Below are 22,812 nucleotides of genomic sequence, written 5' to 3' on the forward strand. Positions count from 1 at the left end.
ATTTCAAGTTTGAGACCACCTTCACAACTTGAGGTAGGTAAAGTGAGATCAGCTTGTATATATCTTTATATGTGGAGGATACGCCATAAATTACACAATACCTATGTCCTCCACAGGATGTTCCAACTTCATACAACATATTACATATATAAGATAATTCACTTATAATATAATACATAGCTTATAAGGTATATAAGCATGCACAATTTCTTCATAAAATGAAATTATGACTTCAAAACCATATCTCAATTTCTGATTTCTGACAGTTTCCAAAAACATATCTTTTATATCTCTGTCTCTCTGGCCCATGCTCAACCTCTTCAATTTCAATTTAAGAAATATTAGTCCCTGCCAGTACTATTCCAGGAAATATCTCATATGACAACCGTATTAAGCTGAATGTCCTTTACCCTCACAATTACATCAGCATTGGCAATTAAGAAAATAATGATAATATTTATTCTCTTATTGACAGGTCTCAATTAGGAGTCACAGAAATCATTATCACAATACCAACTTATGACTAGCATAGGCTGAAGATTACAATGACAGAGGGAAGAAGAGGTGCTAAAATAGAAGTGTAATGGGGGAGTCATTTTATGAAGTTTCAAGCAATAACTAGCAATTTCTTAAACTATAATATACACACACACACACACACACACACACACACACACACACACACAAAGAATGACGACAAAACCCCCAAAATATCCAGGGTCTTGGTGATCAAGGCCATTTATCAAACCACTGCTTATAAGAGTAACTAGAAGGACCAGTCACGAGGCTAATGACAACATAACGGAGAGGAACACCATGGTGGGTTCCTTTGACTCTGGACAGATCCATACATGTGGGGTAGAACGTGTCACTACCTGCGCAAGCCCAGCTGCTAAAGCACTTCTAGGACCTCTGTATGAGTTATAACCAAGCTAAGATCACAAGCCATAGCACTCCCCCTCAGAGAGACTCTTACTTCTATGGATAGAAGGAACCTCTGCTCTGAGGATACTATATTTTCCACAAACTTTATAAAAGGGAAAATATTACCTTTAAAATGAGAGATGCTAAGACAGGAGTCCACAAAAACAAGCTTCAAAGACATATCACAGAAATTTTGGTTAACTTTCTAAGGAATTCATCATTGACACAATTTTTTACAATAATGATTAACAGAATTGCTGGATGTATACCATCATTTCCAACAGTACTTCTTCCAATTTATGTCAGAAATATTGCCATGAAATCTGGCACATTTCTTAAGATACAAACTACTTCTCATATTTAGTGAATGGGGGAAATCAGTAGCAGGCTGAGTTTAATAGACTTTACCAAAGTGAATTCTAGTCATGAGTAAAAAGAAATATATTCACATTGAGAAACTACACACTCTTCCTTGGTATTCTTTTTTCTCATATCCTTTTAAAAAAGAACAGAGGAGAAATAAACTTAGAAGGCAGTAGAGCAGTTTTATGAGGTACAAAATATCATTAAATTAATATTTAAACATTTAATGTAATATTTATGTGATTATTATTTTAATACTGGCTCTTAAAGGCTCCCCCCATCTGTCACTCAGAGGTTCTGAGCTTTTAACCCTTTCCTAAGTGAGAAAGAAAGATAATGGCAGACATATTTTTTTACCATTCAGATATGACACTACGTACATGAAATATAGAGAAGATAATGCCCTCAATCAAATGTAAATCTGTTAGGAGTCGCTGATAATAGAAAGTGCAGTTCAAAACAATTATCTTGAATAAGCACAGTACTGTACACACTTGGTTGAACCAGTCTCCCGGGCAGATAAAACTATGAGGGTCTTGTCTAAACTCTAATAGTCCAGAGAAGGGTTTTGGCACTTTTAATATTCAAGCAAATAGTCATTTCATCATTTCCCTAATTTTCAATGAATTATCCTGGTAAAATAAGCATTTGAAGAAAAGTCTCAAAGAAAGCTCAAATTAGTGGCCCATGGGAGCTAGTAATGATAATTGGAAAATATTTTTTAAATGGAATATCAAATTAGAACTCTAGCTTAAGAAAACAGAAACAATGTTAGAACTTTACCATAAACTGTAAGGAAATTATTTAAATTCTATCCATTTTTGGTTAAAAATATAAGTCTGGCAAAATTGTAGCCCTAATCTCAAAGAGACCAATAACTCTCATGCCTTTATATCCAAATTAAGATGTGAGTTACTTCTGGAGCCTTGTGATATTGAGAAAAGCATGTTATCTATAGCCCCTTTATTGGGTTGGACTGGGTATTTTCTCTTCTCCCTACTAAATCTAAAATATCTATGAATCTACTTTCCCCTGACATTTGATCTTACCTTTATTTGGATCACCCCTAACCCCACATCCTGTACCCTCCTCTCTTAAGGAATATTACCCCAAATATATACATGTATTAAGATTTCTTGTTGAACACAGGCCATTGGAATAAACTATTAGGCCTGTCATCAGAAGTACCTGAAACACTAGCCTGCAAGCCTTACTTTCCCAGGTGAAGCAGAAAGGGGGTCGGAAACTCACCTGAGCCATATCCTCCGTATCAGAACTTTTCCTGGGGACCCTGCAAGGCCTCCAGAGAACTGCTTTATCTAGGCCAGTAATTCTCCTTTCCTATAGTGTTCATTTTTTCCCCCCAGTTTTATTAAGAAATAATTAACATATATCACTGTATAAGTTTCAGGCGCACAGTATGATGGTTTGATTTAAATATATAGTGAAATGATTACCACAACAGGCTCAGCTAACATTCATCATCTCATACAGATACAATAAAAAGAAAAACATGATCATTTATTTTTGCTTCCAAAAGTACCAAACATTTTCAAAGGAAAAAACATCCAGTACTTATAACTTCTGCTTGAGTGAGCAAATCACTTCTCCCAGATCGCAGTGACTGCTTTCACAGACATTTCCCTCTGAAGACTTTCCTTCACAGACTTTTCCCTCTGTTTCCCTCTGAAGTTAAAGGTCAAAGGATAAAAGTCCATTTGGTAGTTTAACGTAATGGTCTCAGCAGAGATTCAGCTTTGATGGCGAGCTTCCTTCCATGACTCCCACACCCTCACTGAATCTTGAGATGCAAGCAACTAATCAACAAGATCAGTAACAGCAAACACCTCAACACAAAGCAGGATCCTCTTAAAAAGCTGGTGGGTAACTCCTGAGATATAGCCTCCTGCCCCTAGAATTTCTATTTACATCCACCAATGGGTAATGCCCACAAGGGATCACAGAATTATTAAATATCAACGCTGTTCTTAGTCTGATGGCTTATTTAACCGTTTTCTGTCTTCAACAGGACTGTTAGTATTGAAAAATACATTTTTGTGGCCTCTCTTTAATCTTCAGAATTACCTTAGCTTTTTAAGAAAAGCAATCTATTGAGAAAAGAGATCTTGAGGGAAGTATACAGTAAACTGGATTTCTATCTCTTGCCTTACAACAAAATAACATCTGAAATAAATATTTAAAGGTTTAACATGAAATCACTAGAAGAAAATACAGGCAAATATTTTTATATTTTTAGGGTGATAAATACCTTTACAAGCATGGCACAAAATCCAAAAATTACAATGGAAAAGCTGATATATTTGATTTCATAAAAATTAGGAATTTCTGTAAAAATTCCAAAAAAAAAAAAAAGAACCCCTACCACAAGAAAAATCAGGGTGGGAGAAACTAAGGTAAAACTTTCCAACATATGACAAAAAGTTAATTTCCATGATAGGTTATGAGTGTATAAAAGTTAAGTAGAAAAAGATAACTCACAATTTTAAAATACCAAAAGTAATAAACCAGATATTTCAGGAAATAAAACAGCTAATAAAAATGTCATACGCCTTCACTAAAAATCAAAGAAGTATAAATCAAAGAGTCCCTTTTTTACCCAATGAAATCGACAGATGTTAAAAAGATTGATAATTACAAGTGCTGGCGAGGATATAAGGAGAGACAGGCACTTTCACACTGTCTTCATAGAAGCATAAGTGTCTTTCTCAAAGGTCATTTAGATGAATCTATCTAAATTCAAAATGTACTTATCCTCCACTCTTGCAATTCCAAATCTCTTAACTTATCTGATAGAAAGGTTCACATAAGCAGATGAGGATATGCACAGAGATATTTATTTATTGCAGCATTATTTGTAATACCAAAGACATGCAAATAACCTAAATTTCTGTTAATAAACAACTGAGTTAATATAATGCATTATGGTAAACCCAAACAATATAAAATACTATCCAATTACTTTAAAATTATGTAAATCCATCACTGAAATACTTACTCTTAAAGCCTTCAGCCCCCTTGCTGGCAGTCTACTCTGAGGCCATCATGTTGTGAGTAAGCCCAGACTATCCCAGGCACAGAGACCAGTGGGGAAGTCCTGAAACTATATGAAGTGGGAGAGAGATGCCTGGCCAGCATCTAGATGCTCCATTCCCTGTTGCAACTCCAGCCACCATCTGACTGCAACTGCATGACAGACCCTGAGCCACACCTGCCCAGCCAAGCCTTTCCTGAATCCCTGACCCATCAAAAACCACTAGGGGCTTTTGAGTCTACAGAGCTGATGACCAGATGCTGAACAGAGATGAATTTATCAAGCTGGTAGTACTAACCAACATGGCTTCCTGACCACATGAGAACATGCTTGCTTTTCTTTCTCCCAGACTTTATGCCTAAACCATTTCCACAGCAAAATGGTAAATGAAGGAATCTAATAGCTGATTCTACTGAAAGTGCACAGCTGGCCAGCTTCATTCAGAGGTAAGCACCTGGTTCTTCATCACTTCACAGAGAAGGGAAATGTCTGGAAACTATTCCACAGAGTGATAAAGGGATGTGAGTGGTGTGATGTGTACTTTTCTCCCTTTAGTAAATGCACAGAGAGTTTAGGCATATATGTTTACATAAGTCCACTTCTAATTTTCAGGTGGAAAAGTGGACTTTTGGTTACACTCACTAGTTTTATAGCAGCAAGAATGTTAGTAAACATTTAGGGGGAAAAAAATAGGACAAGAGGAGCCTAAAAATCCTATCCCAGAAAATAAGGGGAGGCACACATACACTCACATACAGACACACACACACGCCCACACAATCATGGGGTATGTCAAAAGGTATAAACTCCCAGTTACATAATAAATAAGTGATAAAGTGCTGGAGATGTAATATACAGTATCGTGACTATAATTACTAATACTGTAGTGTATATTTGAAAGTTGCTAAGAGAGTAGAACTTAAAATTTCTCATCACAAGACAAAAAACTGTAACCATGTGTGATGACGTTTTAGACTTTCAGATTCATCTTCTAGCACCAGAAAGTAAGGGAGTACTAAACACATATACACAATGATAGGGGTATGTCAAAGGGACACAGGAGCCAACTCCCAATGGCCAAAGCTGGAATAATTTTGAGCAAAAATATGAACAACATATTATTAGGTTATAATCCAAAGTGTAAAATAAATATCAATGAGTTAATAGTGATATAAATAAATGATTGAATAAATTAATAAGAGTAGACAAATCTCCAGTACAGAAGAATTCCAAACAATCTATGTAGATACCCCACTCTCAAGGTGAAACAGAACTCTCTCCTCTTTAAGTGTGGGCTGAACACAGCGACTTCCTGCCAAAGAGTACAGAATGGAAAGGCACAAAAGACAGTATCTTTGAGGTGGAGAATCCTGATAGACACTACCTCAGCCAGGTAATTAAAGTTAACATCATCGATGATTAAGTCACATTAATAGCATGGACTCTTGATATGGTACGTTGAGAACGACACTTTACCTCTGTAGTCTGTCTCCCGAAAGCACGTGATACTCGTCTCAGCATGAGGAAAACATCAGACATTCCACGAATATACACGACCAGGCCTCCTCAAAACTGTCCAGGTCACCAAAAACAAGGAAAGTCTGAGAATGTCTGAGAAACTCAGCCAAGAGGAACCTAACGAGACGTGACATTGAAATGTAACATGGTATTCCTGGGTTGGATACCAGAACAACAAACAAAAAGGACCTCAGGAAAAAATTAAGGAAATATGAATGAAGTTTGGACGTTAGTTAATAAGGCTGTACCAACATTGGTTCATTAGTTGTGACAAATGTACTATACCAATACAAGATGTTAGTGACAGGGAAACTGGGTGTGTGGTATATCGACACTGTACTTAGCTTTGCAACTTTTCAGTAAACATAAAACCATTCTATAAATAAAAAGTTTATTTAAAAAGGGAAGGAAAGAAAGAAATAGGCATGAATCCATATTATTCCACCACAAAATTTCCACTGTTTAAAAACGCTGAAGGGCTTCCCTGGTGGCGCAGTGGTTGAGAGTCCGCCTGCCGATGCAGGGGACGCGGGTTCGTGCCCCAGTCCGGGAAGATCCCACATGCCGCGGAGTGGCTGGCCCGTGACCCATGGCCGCTGAGCCTGCGCGTCCGGAGCCTGTGCTCCGCAACGGGAGAGGCCACAGCAGTGAGAGGCCCGCATAGCGCCAAAAAAAAAAAAAAAAACAAAAAACGCTGGCTACTTTTAATTTTTAAAAAAATGCATGCACACACACATAAATGTACACAAGTTTTTCTATACACATTTTTTAAATCAAGAAATTATTCTATACATAATTTTGTTTCTTTTTTGCATGTAATACTATTTCATAAGCATTTCTTATTTTATCAATAAATTCTTTAAAATATATATATATTATTAAATTTAGGTAGAGCCATAGGTTGGGATATGGACCCATTTAAACAATACATGGTACTGTTAAGTGAAAAAGCTGAACCTCCGCTTTATATATTTCAGTACTATATGATTTTTAAAACTAAACAATGTGCAGACACTGCTTTCACGTCTGCTGCCGTCAGTGATGGAGACTGTGATGAGCTGCCTGGATTTGCTTTTGGGAAGGAAGGAATTACTCCCCTGGCTGCTGGGGGTGCCAGCTGGCAGGGCCTGCCTCAAACTGAAGAGAGCACCTGCCCAATGCCACACCCCTTCCCAGGAAAGCCAGCTCCCTCCTGGACAGCTCTAAATGGTCATGCTAGGAGGAAGAGTTCACGGAGTCGGGGGAGGCCTCCACTGAGAGACTGCCTCACAGCTCACCTCACCCTCCCCGCAGTCCTTTTCCTTCCATAGGAGCTGACCTCAAGGGCACACCTGATAAAACCCCTGGGATGCCAGTCTCCATCTCAGAGTCAGTTTCCTGAGAAACCCAAACTCTGACACTGTCTTTCTCCTGAGCTGCTATCTCAGAGAAAGGACATCTTAGTAAATATCAGTATATTGCCCAGGCTCCCTGGCTCCAGCATCAGACCAGGATAAGCCAATGAGAAACACTGACAGAAGATCAGAGGGTGGGAGGATGGGAGAAGTCAGAATACATCTTCCCTGTTCTAGCCTCAGACAGGACCCCTGGCAGGGGCTGCATCTCTCCAGAGTCCCAGCTCCTACAGGGAAGTCCTGGCTGCCAGCTCTGAGTTTCATCAGCTTTTCCCTTTGCCTTTCCTGCCCTCAAGGTAGTACAAGCTTCTTTCTGGTACTATTCCCTGGGTTGCCACATTGCCATACCATCCCGTTTGGCTTTCGGCTCTTCCAATACTTGACTTTCAGCTCCTCCAACACCTTTGTAACTGGTTTCTTATATTAAATTCTCTTGATTAAATTACCAGGTATGGACTTTTCTTCTTCTAATTGGCCGTACAGCAAATGATCAGACATCAGATATACACATACACATACCCCAAGGCATAAACGAAGCTAAATTAAATATAGGCAAAGAACTTTTCATTCTGAGAGTTTACTTGTTTTTAATTCTCAGTCTCCTAGATGCAAAACATATTTTAATTAGATCTTGCTTCAGCTGGATCTCAAGGGGAAACAACAAAAGCACTGCCAAAATCATCCTGAAAACAGTTTGTTTCATTAGAAGCTACAATCAAGAAAGACATGACTCACTAAATAAAAGGAGTATTAAGTCATTTTAGGAAAAATGTTTTAAGTTTTGCTTCAGCTCATATGACAGGAAAGAGAGGAAACCAGTTTATTAATGGTACAGGACAGCCCTTGCCACCCTCACGTGGAGGATGAAACAGATGGACTAAGAGGTAAAGGGCCATGGGCTTTGTCTAAACGACATTGTTTTTCTTGCCTAGGCAGGTTTCCTGCCTATGCAGGTGGTACGTCAGAGATGAAGAAACACAAAAAGAGAAAGAACATCATATTCAGTTAAGTTTATGTGATTGATTTCTAGTTTTTTTCTGAAACAATTTTTGGAACATAATGACTAGAGCACCTTGCATTTATTCTTGAAAAATGAGCTCAGTGGAAATAGACAACAAAAAGATAACTTCCAGGAGCTTCCCTGGTGGCGCAGTGGTTGAGAGTCCACCTGCCGATGCAGGGGACACGGGTTCGAGCCCTGGTCTGGGAGGATCCCACATGCCGCGGAGCAACTGGGTCCGTGAGCCACAACTACTGAGCCTGCGCGTCTGGAGCCTGTGCTCCGCAACAAGAGAGGTCGCGATGGTGAGAGGCCCACGCACCGTGATGAAGAGTGGTCCCCATTTGCCACAACTAGAGAAAGCCCTCGCACAGAATTGAAGACCCAACACAGCAAAAATAAATAAATAAATAAATAAACTCCTACCCCCAACATCTTCTTAAAAACAAACAAACAAAACCCTGCTGTGTCCATACAGCATGATTCACTTTAAAAAAAAAAAAAAAAAAAACTTCCAGAGGATTTTTGGTATTCTCCCTGAGGACAGAATAGGATTAACAGGGAGATTAAAATGACCATTTACTTTCTTCAAAGATCCAGTGGTTAGGTACTCAATCACAATTACACTCAATCACAATTACAGTCGCAACTTAAAGACAGAACTTAAAATCTGGTAATGGATACAGAGGTTTATAATTTAGGAGGGAACCATAATTTTAGAAATGTGTCACCATTTAATGTGTATATTTAGGCTTCAGTCAACAAAATTACATGCGTCCAATTGGATAAGGAATCTTAAAATTATATTTGTAAAAACATTCACAACTTAGCTCTCTTTTTTTTTTTTTTTTTTTTTTTAATTTATTTTTATTTTTTGTGGTACGCGGGCCTCTCACTGTTGTGGCCTCTCCCGTTGCGGAGCACAGGCTCCGGACGCGCAGGCTCAGCGGCCATGGCCCACGGGCCCAGCCGCTCTGCAGCATGTGGGATCTTTCCGGATCGGGGCACGAACCCGCGTCCCCTGCATTGGCAGGCGGACGCTCAACCACTGCGCCACCACGGAAGCCCTCACAACTTAGCTCTCTTAAGCAACTTCTTTTCTTCTAACAAATGTTTCTTCAACAAACAACATTTGTTTTATGCACATTTTCATTATTACTTGCTGGAAAAAAACATAAAACACCCTATGATATCACCATCTTTGGCATGATTCAATTCAAGTTTTTAAGATGATAAAATGTTCCCTCTGTCTGTGCTGCCCTACAGGGTGGTACCAGCACATCACTGCTGAGTACTTAAAAAGTGGCCAGCATGATGAGGAACTGAATTCCTTTTTACGCTTTTGAACTTTAATTCATGCAAATTTTAATTTGCATAGTCACATGTGAAACTTAAAAATCTAGTAGAAAAGAGAAAGTAGTTATGAAATAGCCAAGTAAAAAAATAAGACGGTGCTCTTTCTACACCGACATGCTCTCTTTAATTTGTTCTTGCCGCTAAAGCTAAAATGACCTTTCCAAAATGTAAATGAGACTTTGTCACTATGAACAAAAGTGGAAACAAAACCAAGCAAACAGAAAAATATGTCAGTGATTTTCGATTGCTCTTAAAACAAAACCCAAAAGCCCTAAGATGGTCTGCAAGGCCCTGCCTGGACCTGGCCCCTGACTACCTTTCCTGCCTCATCACCCATCACACATCTCTCTGCCTACCAGCTACCTGGTCATCTCCCAATTCTGGGTCACACCATGCTAACTGCTACCCCAGGCCCTTTGTATGTGCTGCTGCCTCCCTTCAGAATCCTCTTCTGCTCGCCTGTCACTTCCTCCTGGACACCTTCGTAGGCCTCTCTGACTAAGCCAACTCCCCCTCACTACCCTCTCTCACAGCCCTGCATATAATTTCTAGGCAACACCAATCACAGCTGCAGTGAGAGACACTCTTGCAGGATTTTTTGATAAACATCCAGTCCTGTGGGGATGGACCATGAGAACATGGAGTAAGTCTTTCCTCTCCCCTCACCACCATTTAGCCCCCAGCCTCTTAACCATTACTGCCCACACAATAGGAACTCTAAATATTTGCTGAAAAAGTTACTAACCATAACCATAATAATAACAATAACCCCTAATCTAGCCTCTACTATCTTTCAGGCACTTTTCTAATTAGTTTACATAGATTAATTCATATAACCCTCAAAACACACCTGTGAGGGCTTCCCTGGTGGCGCAGTGGTTGAGAGTCTGCCTGCTGATGCAGGGGACACGGGTTCGTGCCCCAGTCCAGGAAGATCCCACATGCCGCGGAGCGGCTGGGCCCGTGAGCCATGGCCGCTGAGCCTGCACGTCCGGAGCCTGTGCTCCGCAATGGGAGAGGCCACAACAGTGAGAGGCCCACGTACCGCACACAAAAAAAACAAAAAAACCCACAAACCTGTGAGGTAGCTACTATTATTATCTCCATTTTATAGGTGAGGAGACTGAGGCATAGAGAAGTTAAGGGACTTGCCCAAGGACACACAACAGTTACGGGCAGAGACAGGATTCAACTCCAGCACTCTGGCCCTTAACCTCTAAGCTCTACGGCCTTTATATGATTAAGTGGCAACTGCAGTTAAGTGATCCAGGGACAGGGGATACAAGCCAAAGAGCAGTAAAGGAGCGTTTCCTTTGGGAGGATAAATTCAGTTGGATTCCAGCGGGTACCTGGTGTTGGGTGAGAAAAAAGGAGGTGAAAGACCACTTCTGGGGTAGAGAAAAGAAATGGTCCCTGTAAAGTGTATCTGGTGAACAGCAAAAATCTGAGCTGTAATGGAAGGTGTGTTTCAACACAGCTGGAACTTTTGTGAGACAGGCATCTTGAGACCCTTTCTGACCCTCTAAATTGGAAAGTACCACCAGACCAGAAGCTGAAAAATAACCTGAACCCTTTGAACTTCTAAATCCAAGTTATGCATATAACATGTGCGAGTCCCCTACAACATACGGGACATAGAGTCCCTTGAGGTGTGGGCTCCATACCAGACTCACTCACCAGCCAACACGTTTGCTCCCTTCTGCCTCACACAACTGTGCCAATTAAGCAGATAAAGGGCTTAACATAGGGTCTGACATATAGTAAACTCAATAGAGGCATATGGGAATTCAACAAACACACAGCACTTACTATGTGATGGGTCTGCTCTGAGTGCTTAACAAATATGGACTAATAAATGGCTACACATATATGTCCCAGGCCTGCAGGATTGCTATGAATGGATGAAGCTGTAAGTGTTAAGCCCTCAGTGGTAACACTGTTACCTGAGTGACGATAAATAAGGCTGAAAAGAAGAGTGCATTTAGGAGTACACAATTTCCCACATGTGTTGTGGCAGTCTCTGAGAAATTCTGAGTGGAAACAAAGTGCAAGGAAGTAATTATTTTCAGAAAACTAATAATTGAACCATAAGAAGAGACATAGGCAATGGAGATGGAGTTGAGGGAAGAATAAAACAAAAACTGTGTCCTAAAAAATATTTAAATTCTTGGGGAATGATTATGTCTGAGGTATGAGTGGAGATGCTTTCAAAGATTACCCCATGAACTAAAGTTGATAAAAGTCTCAAAATCCCATTCATGAAAGGTGCATTAAAAAGCTGTCTAGCAGGACTTCCCTGGTGGTCCAGTGGTAAAGAATCCGCCTTCCAATGCAGGGGACGCGGGTTCAATCCCTGGTCGGGGAACTAAGATCCCCCATGCCGCAGGACAACTAAGCCCAAGTGCCACAAATACTGAACCCGTGCACCTCAAGTAGAGAACCTGAGTGCCACAAACTACAGAGCTCAGGCACTCTGGAGCCACGCGCCACAAATAGAGAAGAGAAAACCTGCACGCCACAACTAGAGAAGCCTGCACACCGCAAGGAAGAGCACGCACGCTGCAATGAAAGATCCCACATGCATCAACGAAGATCCTGCGTGCCACAACTAAGATCTGACACAGCCAAAAATTAAAAAAAAAAAAAGCCATCTAGCAATGGGAAAATCTCATAATGGAAAATATAAGTTAAAAAAGAAAATAGAACAGTATACGCAGCATGATCCCATTTTTGTTAAAAAAAAAAAAAAGAAGTGATACATACATATAGAAAAGTCCTGAGAGAAAAAACCAAAATATTAATAACAGATAATAACAAGTACACAATCTTTATTTTCTCCTTTATACTTTTTTTATACTTTCTGAAATTTCTGCAATACGTAGTATCTTTATAACAAGGGGAAAATATTATAAGCTCTCTATACAAAGATTTAAAACCTAGAAGAAATCCACCTAATCCAAAACTCTCATATTATGGTCACAGAAAGTGAAACAACTGCTCAAAGGTCACACAGCAAATAATTCTTGTGACTCCAGGTTTAGTACCCTTACATGACCCATCTCTCAAGATCTTTGAAGCTTCCCAGAAAAATCAATGTTCTCTTTTCCTTTGAAAGTTTCCAAGAAATGACAAAGGCATAAATACCTTCCTATGTCAACATTCTTCACATTTACTTCCTGTGAGCTGATCAGTAAGGTATTTAAATAGTGTACAAGCAGAGCTGTTTTGTACTGTTTCTCTGGTTAATCCAAAAGGAGATAAGATCAACAGTCTATTCACAGTGCTCCTAACCCACACCCTTCCCACCTGATATACTTCATTCACCTATTTCTCCTGGTCTCAGAAGTTTCTAATCTAAATGGTGCGGGGTGGCACTTTATAGGAAGCCAGTGTGTTTGGACGATGAAGTATCATGGAGTAAACTCTGTGCCAAACACATCAAACCTAACTCAATACCTCAACACCACTTGAAAAAGCCCTGGTCTTAAGACTCCTTTGTTTTGGTATTATGTCAAGTATATTGTAGATTGTTGAGAATGTACTGAAGTGGAAACTTGGAATTGAAGAGTTCTATTGATGGAGCAATGTAAAGTGAAATCTACTTGATATTCTGATAGATGGATGGTTGAATTGGGAAGAACATTGTAGTGTTATCAGATCACAGCAAAGGCAGAAGACTGGCACAGCGGACAGCAGTAAAGAGCAATTAAAGGACAAGCCAAGGCAGGGTAAGGAAAGGCAATTAAAGAAACAAACAGACTGTGTATGAAATGTCTACTCCTGTAGACATGACAAAAGCGGTGGGGCTACTTTAATCAATGTGCCTCTTAAGTTCAAGGTAGGAAAGGGGCAAATGCAACCAGCCGCAGCACCACTTCCACACAACGCTAACACAGTTGAGGTCAGTAAGGAATATTCAGTAATTTTTTTTTTTAAATCATAGCAACATGTATGAAGTCAATGGCAGGATAAGGGTTGACTGGAACCCCCAGCCAAAGAAATCCAGGTTGGGGCGCCTTCTGTGCCTCCTCATAGCCCTATGGAGTGTTCCTCAAAGTTCAATGTGCAGACACATCCCTGGGGATTGTGAAAATATAGATTCTGGTACGGTAGGTCTGGGGTGGGGCCCAAGAGTCTGCATTCTGTAGAAGTTCCAAGGAGAAGATGCTGATATGCTAGTCTACAGACCACACTTTGGGTAGCAAAGATGTAAAGTGTCTTCTGAATAAGGAAAAATTTTAAAATTCAGTAACACTGAAGCTTATCAAAAATAACAAGAAAATGACCACTTATTCGGGGCACACTATGTGCCACTTTGTATACTTTATCTAATTTAATTCTCCTAACAACACCTAACAGGGTTTTATCAAGCCTGTCTTATGGTTGTGGAAGCTGATATTCAGGAAATTTAAGTTATTTGCCTACCTTCAAAAAGAACAGTACCCGGATTTAAATCCAATTCTGTCTGACTTCATTTCTCAATAAGCTACGGCAATGAGATTAAGAGAATAATTATACTAGTCTTGTAATCTTGGAAAGCCCCCTTAATTTCTCTGAGCATGATTTTTTCATCTCTAACATGGAGATAATGGCAGAACTGTGGTTTGGACCAAACCAGGTGGTAGATGTAAAAGTATTTTGAAATCCATAAAGGACCTTACCTAAATAAAGATACAACTGTTGTAAATAGCTGATTCTTTTTATATGTCTTAATTTCCTTTCCCTCTCTCCCTAGTACTAAAAATAGTATTGAATGAACACACCTTTCCTTAAAGCAGATATTCTCAAAACTGTTGGTTTCAAAATCCCTTTATACTCTTAAAAATTACTGAGGACCCTAAGAAGACTTTTCAGATAATTGTGTACATTCTTATTTAAAACTAGACTAAAATTCTTAGTTATAATTTCTTAAAGGTGAAATGCAACATGAAACTTGAAACAATATTAATGAACTTTTCATACCATTATATTAAAATTCATTAGTCTATCTTGCAGTTTGATTGGAACTTACACCCATGCATAATTTTGTAAATCATCCATTGGTCCTTTGGAAAATATTGGTTCACTGAGCTACGTATTTCTTTCAAATGTTGACACATGTCATTGTACCAGATGAAAAAAATCACATTCCTTACTATCTCCATCTATTTCGTCCGAAAAATCTTTAAGGATTGGGACGCTGTCAAGCTTACAGTGGCAGAAACAAGTTCTCCAAAATTTCGAGTTTTACCTAAAAGATCGAATTTTGTCACAGGCAGCAGGTACCTCATTTTGTTTTCCTGGAAGTGACAAGCTAATGCTTCTCATTTTTGCGAAAGTGTGTGTCGAATACCTAAGTCTGAATCACTGGTCTGTCAGTTGCTCTTTCCAATAAAAATGGTGTTCCACGAAAAAGGCAGCTAGTTCAGCTCACAACTCAAACAGCAGCTCGACTGCTTTCCCTCCAGAAAACAACAGTACTTCAGGCTGCAGCAGACGTGCTAAAGGCAGACTTCCAATGTCGTCGCACAGAATATTAAAAAGGAAGGTAATTTAGATTCAAATTTAATAAAATCTGCTTCATTGAGGACATTTTTACTTCTTCATTAAGTGAAACTGGGCTTTTTGGTTTTAACTGCAGATGCATGAGGACTTGTACAATTGGTGCCACTGCCCTGATTCCTGCTGAGGAAGCAGTTTTCCGGCAGTGTGAACGGCAGCACAGTGAGAAGGGTGAATAATGTCTATCAACGTTCAAACGGTTTAGGCTTCACAGTCCCCTTGGAAGGCTCTTAGGGACCCCTCGGGGATTTACAGACCACACTTTGAGAACTGTTGCTTGAAATACTCTGGGGCTGAAGCTTTGTTCTACCTGTCTTGCCTTTTGCTTCTGAACATATTTATCCAAAATCACTTACAGGTACTCTGGAGTAATATGAAACTTTATTTGGAAAAAAAAAAAAAATCACATAATAATAGCTAAATTTATTTTATTGTATAATAGCATCATAAAAAAACTGTTGAGTTTTTCAGTTCTCTCTCTCCATGAGAGACCAAAGGCTCCAGATGCTCGCTAATGCCAAAAAACTTACCAAGGGAAAGAAATCAGCTCTAGGAATAAACTATTGGGTTGGCCAAAAAGTTCCTTCGGTTTTAAGTAAACATAAAAGACATTTTTCATTTTCACCAAGAACTTTATTGAACAACATATTCATTAACCGAACAAACTTTTTGGCCAGCCCAATACTTTCTCAGGACTATTCCCTGAAAACCAAGATAGAGTGATCTTTAAGGGTCTCAAACCACATCAGTGATAGGATATTTGCCACCTAAATCTGTGTCAAGTCCTAGGGTATGGTGAGAAAATGACTGACCCACAAATGAGATACGCTTGAGAAAATTCACTCACTCCAAAACGACTACCATGACCCTATTTTCCTGTTGTAGTACATCTAAAGATATATTAAGAAGGAAACTCAGATTAAGAAGGAAGTCACTTTTCCCCAAATCTGTATACTTTGGAAGCTCACGATAACATGATTATTGACTTCACACTGATAAAAGGGAAATAAATGGGGGAGGGGGGGTTAGCCATTAGTCCAGAATAAAAATCCGTAGTTAAAAGTCCTTTCAGTTATCATAGTTCACTACTTACAAATGATGTGACATATGCCTATAAATTTAACCCACTGTTTCTAGAAGTGGAATAACTGAACCAACTACATCTGAACAACTTGAGGTACTTGTTTAAAAAATACAGATTCTTTAGATCCATTCCTACCTTAGTCTGCTCAAGTTGCTATAACAAAACGCCATAGACTGGGTGGCTTAAATAACAGAAATGTATTTCTCACAGTTCTAGAGGCTCAGAAGTCTAAGATGAAGGAATTGACCAATTTGCTTCCTGGTGAGGGCTCTTTCCCTGGCTGGCAGATGGCTGCCTTCTCACTATGTCTTCACATGGTCTTTCCTCTATGGGAGGGTGTGTGTGCTCAGATCTCCTCTCTCTCTTCCCCTTTTTACAAGGCCACAAATCCCATCATGAGAGTTCCATCCTCATGACCTCATCTAAATCTAATTACCTCTGAAAGGCCCCACTGCCATGTATCATCACATTGGTGGGTTGGGACTTCAACATATGAATTCGGGAGGGACACAAACCTTCAGTCCATAAGAATTTCAGATCTTCTAAATCACAATCTCTGGGATTGGAGCCCTGGAATCTGTGGTCTTTTAACAGTTCCCAGCTGGTTCCCATGCACCCTAATGTTTAAGAAACACCTCTGCGAGCCTCAGTTTCCTTACCTGTAAACTAGGATTGACTGTCACCATACTTCCCTATTTCAGAGTTGCTGATATGCCAAGGATCAATTAAAAATATATGAGAAAATGCTTCTGAAAGTGCAAAGTGCTATGTAATAATCATCTGAACTTTTACCGCCTACTTTTCCACCGAACGTTATTCTAAAAACCAAAAGTGGGAGGATAAAATGAAAAATACTATCGATAATAATGTTTTTGTTTGTTTGTTAATGAAGACTCTCAGGGAGGTGGGAGGGGGCCCAGCACAAGACAGACTGACTTAGATGGAACTAGAAAGGATTTTCAGAACTGATTTCTACATCACTGACCTTATACTTGCTTAAAAATGACATGTTTACATCTTCCCACGCTCCCCTACCTATGGATGCTCAGCTTGATTATAATATTTTTCTCATCTCTGAATTTGCTCAAGATCAAGGTAAAATTAGTATCTCACCTTATGAGATGAAATTTAAAAAAAGAGAAATGTTAGATTTTAATAGTGGTATTCTTTCACTAACTATTAAGTTATTTATTTCTTCTAGCATACTTCATATTTTAGACAAATGTCACATTATTTGATTTCTATAATGATATCGATAATATCTTAATTCTTGGAATCAAACCTCATACAATTAAAACACTCAGGAAACAGAATGTTCCAGTTAATATTTAGCTGAACATTCGGGTCATTCTTTTGAGAAGCCCTTTTAAATATATTATTATACTTTCTTTCCTTGGTAAATACATAACTTAGCTCTCGTTTGATGCCAAAGGGTTTTCATATTGGGTCAGCACTCTGAGTATCAGTTCTTGTTGCACAGAACTTAGAAGAGTAATCTGTGTTCTGCCTTGGGCTCATTTGCTAAAAGGTTTCTTGTTTATTTTTGTTGTTTGGGGGATATTTCATGGTTGATGGAGGCATGTTTATTTTAACCAGAGGCAGATCTCTAATTACAAGTTGTATTCCAAAAGGTTTTTGTTCCTGTGTTGTTTGAAACTTGAAGTGGCTTTCCCCCTACCTACCCTCCCCAAAAGTTATGAATCATGATTAAGTTCTTTGGCTTGTCTAAAATGTCCATAATATAGATGAAATACATTTGCTATGTCTTAAGAGTAACACAGATATTTTGCAATGGAAATGATCAAACTCAAAAACAAAACTGAATTTAAAACTATTTTCATTTGCCTTTAATACTGATATCTGAGAAAAAGAGTTGCCTGGAGGAAGATAAGAAGCTGATAAAAAAATTCCTATAAATATTCTAAAAAGGCTAATGGTCCCAAGATCTTTATTATACAAAGTGCATAAGGTCCCTCAACATGGCTCTAGCGAGAGTCATGATTCACAGTCATGATTAGGATATGATAGGGCAGGAGACGGCAAAACTGAGTGCCCAGAGGTAACTGAAAAAGTGGAATAGAATGGAAAAAAAAAAGGGTTGAAAGGGTGCCTGTGTATTCCTAAGAGGCTGCATGAAGTAGAAACAGCTGAAATATAAATGGTGAGAGAAAGACCAGAATATGACTCAAAGCAGAAGAAAGGGAGTCACAGAACGCAATGCTGAAGAAAACAGTTCCCTACAAGAGCCACAAGGACTGCATCTGGGGTGTGACAGCAAAGTCACCAAAACAGAAGATGCCTTGGTATAAGCAAGGGAGACCCATTTGTACCTGAAGGACGGCCTTATTTGTACCTGCCAAACGGCTGCACCTGCCTTGTTTCTTTCTGAGGGCGTGCCCAGTAGCTAGATCTTGATTCTGAATCCAAGTTATCATGGAGGCCCTGCTGGCCTCTTCGGTATGCTGGCCTTAGTTGGGAACTTTTGTTTATCATTCATTCACTGCCTCTTCTGTCTCCCTATGTGCTAAACAAATGATATTCCAGTTTGATCTTATCCCTGAATTGATACCCAATGTCATCTCTATTAATGCATCTATATTTGGATTCCTGACTTTCAACTGGCCATATGGGTACGTGGTTGTGTATTTAGTCTTCCCATCTTGTCCTTTTCCAAGTCAAAGTGTTACTCAGTCTAAGTAAAAGTGCACTTCATTCATTCGACCAAAAGCTGACACTGAGTGTGGGGTACCATCTCAGGCCCAGAAGTAAACACAACAGTCTTGCTGGGTTCCTAGAAACCTTGGGTACATTTTATTAGAACACGTGCAACAAACACCATAAGGGGAAAACAGGAGACGTCTCTGGCCCCTAAGATGTTCTGGTCATTTTTGAAATAAAACGCTCAACTATAGCTGGACAGATATAACATTTTACAAACCAAAAAGCAATGTCAATTCTGAGTCAGATTAAGAGCAGAGGACTGTCTTGAATATTCTCCATGCTGTATTCTAGAAATAAGATGATATGATGCAAGGGGGAGAGAAAAGCTAACAGAATTAATAACTTTCACACTCAAATTTCTAATAAACAAGGCAACTTCTGCCACTTACAAAGAACTCTTTCATCAAAAGGTGAGAGTTGTCTTCACTCACAGCCACCCACACACAAGGCTCCTTATGAACACACACACAAGTATATGTATTCATGAGGACAGCAGAAGGTCACAAACACAAAATTGTGCTGTGGAAGAGCTTACTGTACAGTGGAGAAGTGTACTGCAACGTGGTTGAAAATACCTGCCAGGGAACAGGAAAGTTATTTCAAATAAATGTCCGTGGCCAACCTCAGTGGAAGCTGACATTTCAGTTCAAAACTTAACTTGGAACCAGTAAAGGCATCCAGATCTAACATATCTACTAAAGCATGTACTTATTTGCCCTTCTGGGGTTTTCGACAGTCTGGCTCAGTGCCTAGGCATGAATACTTCCAGAGCCCAGGGCCAAAGCCTCCAGAGCAGAGCCTGTGGTCTTCCTAGGGATCAAATGGGGAGAAGCCAGCGTAGGGCGGGATCATCCCTTCTGCATCTACTCTCACATACCTCCGGCATTTAAGTTTATCTGAAACACTTTCAGAAAAGTGCAACAGTCATGTCACCACTGTCTATCTCTCCAGAAGGCAACTCTTGTGTTTATCCTACTAGATAACAACCGTGTGGCTGAGGACCACCTCAGTGGTTGGGCTCTTGTAATCCCAATCCCAGATGCAACTAGTCAACCCATTTCTTCAGGTTTATGAAAAGGGTGCTGATGTTTCACCTGAAAAAGGAATCCCATAATTACAGCTTCTCTCTAGAAGACATGTCCCAGAGCTCTCTGATGACAATTGTCAAGCTCCTCTTGGAGACTTTTCCCTTTAGAAGTGCATCATTTGGGAAAGTCTAGAGGGAAGAAGGGTATTGAAGTAGGGAAGGGAAAGAAGAATGGGTAAGAGGTTTCACTTTCACCTGAAACCATTAATTAAGAGTTTCAAAAATACAGCAATGAGTTTTGGTGTACATTAATGGCCCACTGTATTTCATCAGAAGTCATGAAGTAAGAATTCTGTCCAATTCAACGTGTGTTACAGCAAGAGACCCCTCCTAATGGCATAAAAAATATTCATGATTGTCCTACTTGTAAAAGTACTAAAGACACTTCCATGTCAAAGCCCAGAGTTGCATCATCAGAGCATAAAGAAATGCTTTTTGACCAGCTGACTGCAGGTGTCAAAGACTGAAATGCATGTTCCAAAGGCAGATCTCTGCTGATACCTATTGTGGATTTATGGGTAAATGAATAGGAAAGATTTTAAAATGGAATTTAGCAACTGGCAATTTACCAAACTTTCAAGACTGTAGATTGGCACGTTGAAGTGATTTCACACGGGAGTTACAGATTCGACCTACAATTATTGAATGCCTGACAAACACTGAAAAGTACTGATACTAAGTTAAGTGATAGTGTTGCAAAAGCTAAGGTCTTCCATTGACAAAAACAAAAAAGGTGACTCAAAAGACTAAAACTAAGTTCTCATCAATATCAGGTGTTCTTAAACAGTGATATATGATGCAGAAATGTATCTTGAGATACAAACGGTATGTGTTTTGGGACACTTACCCTTTGAATCTTAGGCTTATTTTTAAGTACTAATTATATGACACCATCTCTTTAGTCTAGGAATGTTGGTTCCTCAGAGCACTGTATTATCTCTACGATACCCAAGACATAGTGAAAATGGAAATGCTTATGAAAGGAAAGATTTCAAAAATCAGAAAAGATATCCTCTACACTGCATTGTTTAATCATAATATGTAAGTGATTATATGCTTTAAGGTACACTATACATAGAACTGTCACTTGCATATAATACAGTAAAATGATTATATCTCCTTGTACTTTTCGAATTTACTCCTCCACATGCAATGTTGCACAGTGACCCTCACAATAATCTTATCTGATGCACATAGAAGTGATGTTGTCCTCATTTTAACATAGAAGAAATTGAGGTTTGGGGAGAGTTATAGGAGGCCCTAGCAATTAATAACGGCCATGAAAGCAAGAACCCAGGCTTCTGACTCTCAGCCCAGCACTTCCTACCATACATGTAGAATGAAAAGCCACCCCACAATTCATAAAATTGACTGTGGATCCTGCAACTGTCACGACAAAATAGCAGAGGGAGAGTGAGTACTTCTGTTAGCAACAAAAACCGTGTAACCTATGATTGAAAGAGTAGACGAAGAATCATTAACTTTTCTTCACATTCACATAACATGAATATTGACGGAATTTCTGAACAGCTGCATGGAAATTCCTACACAGAGCCAAGAGAAAAAGTATTTTCTAGAGTTACTGATACAACTTAAAGAGCTCTGTTAAATTTTTTCAAGTGGAATCGGTTAATGTAAGGAAAGTCATCAATACTGCACCCCGATTCCTCCAAAAGAGGTAAAAAATTAAATTAAAAAATAAAATTAAAAAAACAAAACGAAACAAAAACACCTTGTCGGTCCTTCCTAAGACCAACAAGTTTCGGGCTGGTCATTTTTCCCCACGAAAAACCTTGTGCTCTCTTGGGGCGGGGGAGAGGTGGGATTTCTAAAGATCTCGATTTTTAACAGCCTGGTTTCATAAACAGGCCCTTCTGAGCATCAGTAATACAAGTGAGAGTGAACTATTCCCTCGGGGGGAAGAGAAGGCTCGGCGGTGATGAGCACCGATAAAGCCGGTAGAGGAGAGCGAGAAGGCGAAGAGGAGCGGCACAAAAGCTGTCTCTCTCCGGGCCCCGGGTGCTGACCGCGCCCGCTCGGAGCGCAGGAGCGGGTGCCGCCCTCCCCGCCCTCCCGCGCGCCGGGCCGGCCGGGACCTACCAGCGAGAGCACTTTATAGGTGTTGGGGTCCTTGGCCGTGCGGGCGCGCGCCGCCTTCTCCAGCGGCTCCTCCCCCAGGTCCATGGGGGCCAGCAGGGACGAGGCCGCCTGTGGCTCCCCGGGCGCCTCGGCTGCAGAGCCACGGCCCGGGTGGCGGCCGTTCCCCGCAGGGCCCTCCCGGGAGCCGCGCCCGCCCTCGCCGCCGCGGTTCCCAACCCCCACGGAGCCGTCACACTCCATCGTGGCGCTGGGCACTCGGCTTTCACTGTCCCGCCGCGCCTTTAATAGGCTCCGCACGAGCCCCGCCTCACCCCGCCCCGCCCCGACCGCCGCGCCCGCCCCTCGCCGCCAGACCCTTGGCTCGGCCCCCGCAGCCCGGCGCTGCGAATGAGGGGAAAGCAGCTCAACGCCCCGGATTATTTGGCTTCCTGTCTGATGGCGGTCGCTCTGCGTGTGGGTTATTTTGGGTCCTTTACGTGGGCGCGTCTTTAACTCCCCACCTCCCACCCCCCCAGCCTTACCCGCCTCGCGCCCCGGCCACCAGCCTAACACTTGCAGGAATCGCCCTGCGTGGTCTCGCGGCGCGGGCCGGACTGGAACTGCAGAGCGTGGTCTGCAGAGGGCATGAGATCATGGGGCCTCAAAATAGAGCGTAGGAGAGGGAGGATCCGG

General features: G+C 40.5%; 1 protein-coding gene across 1 annotated transcript in view; it reads right to left on the reverse strand.

Moving 5' to 3' along the window:
* ENPP1 (ectonucleotide pyrophosphatase/phosphodiesterase 1) overlaps positions 1-22,391 on the reverse strand; it is a 69,571-nt gene extending 47,180 nt beyond the window's left edge. Inside the window, exon 1 of the mRNA XM_032651681.1 lies at positions 22,141-22,391. Coding sequence (XP_032507572.1) covers positions 22,141-22,380 — 240 coding nt within the window. The 5' untranslated portion in view covers positions 22,381-22,391. The remainder of the gene's footprint in view (positions 1-22,140) is intronic.
* Positions 22,392-22,812: the final 421 nt, after the last annotated feature.

Source organism: Phocoena sinus, chromosome 12, assembly GCF_008692025.1.
Source record: "Phocoena sinus isolate mPhoSin1 chromosome 12, mPhoSin1.pri, whole genome shotgun sequence".
NCBI lineage: Eukaryota > Metazoa > Chordata > Mammalia > Artiodactyla > Phocoenidae > Phocoena > Phocoena sinus.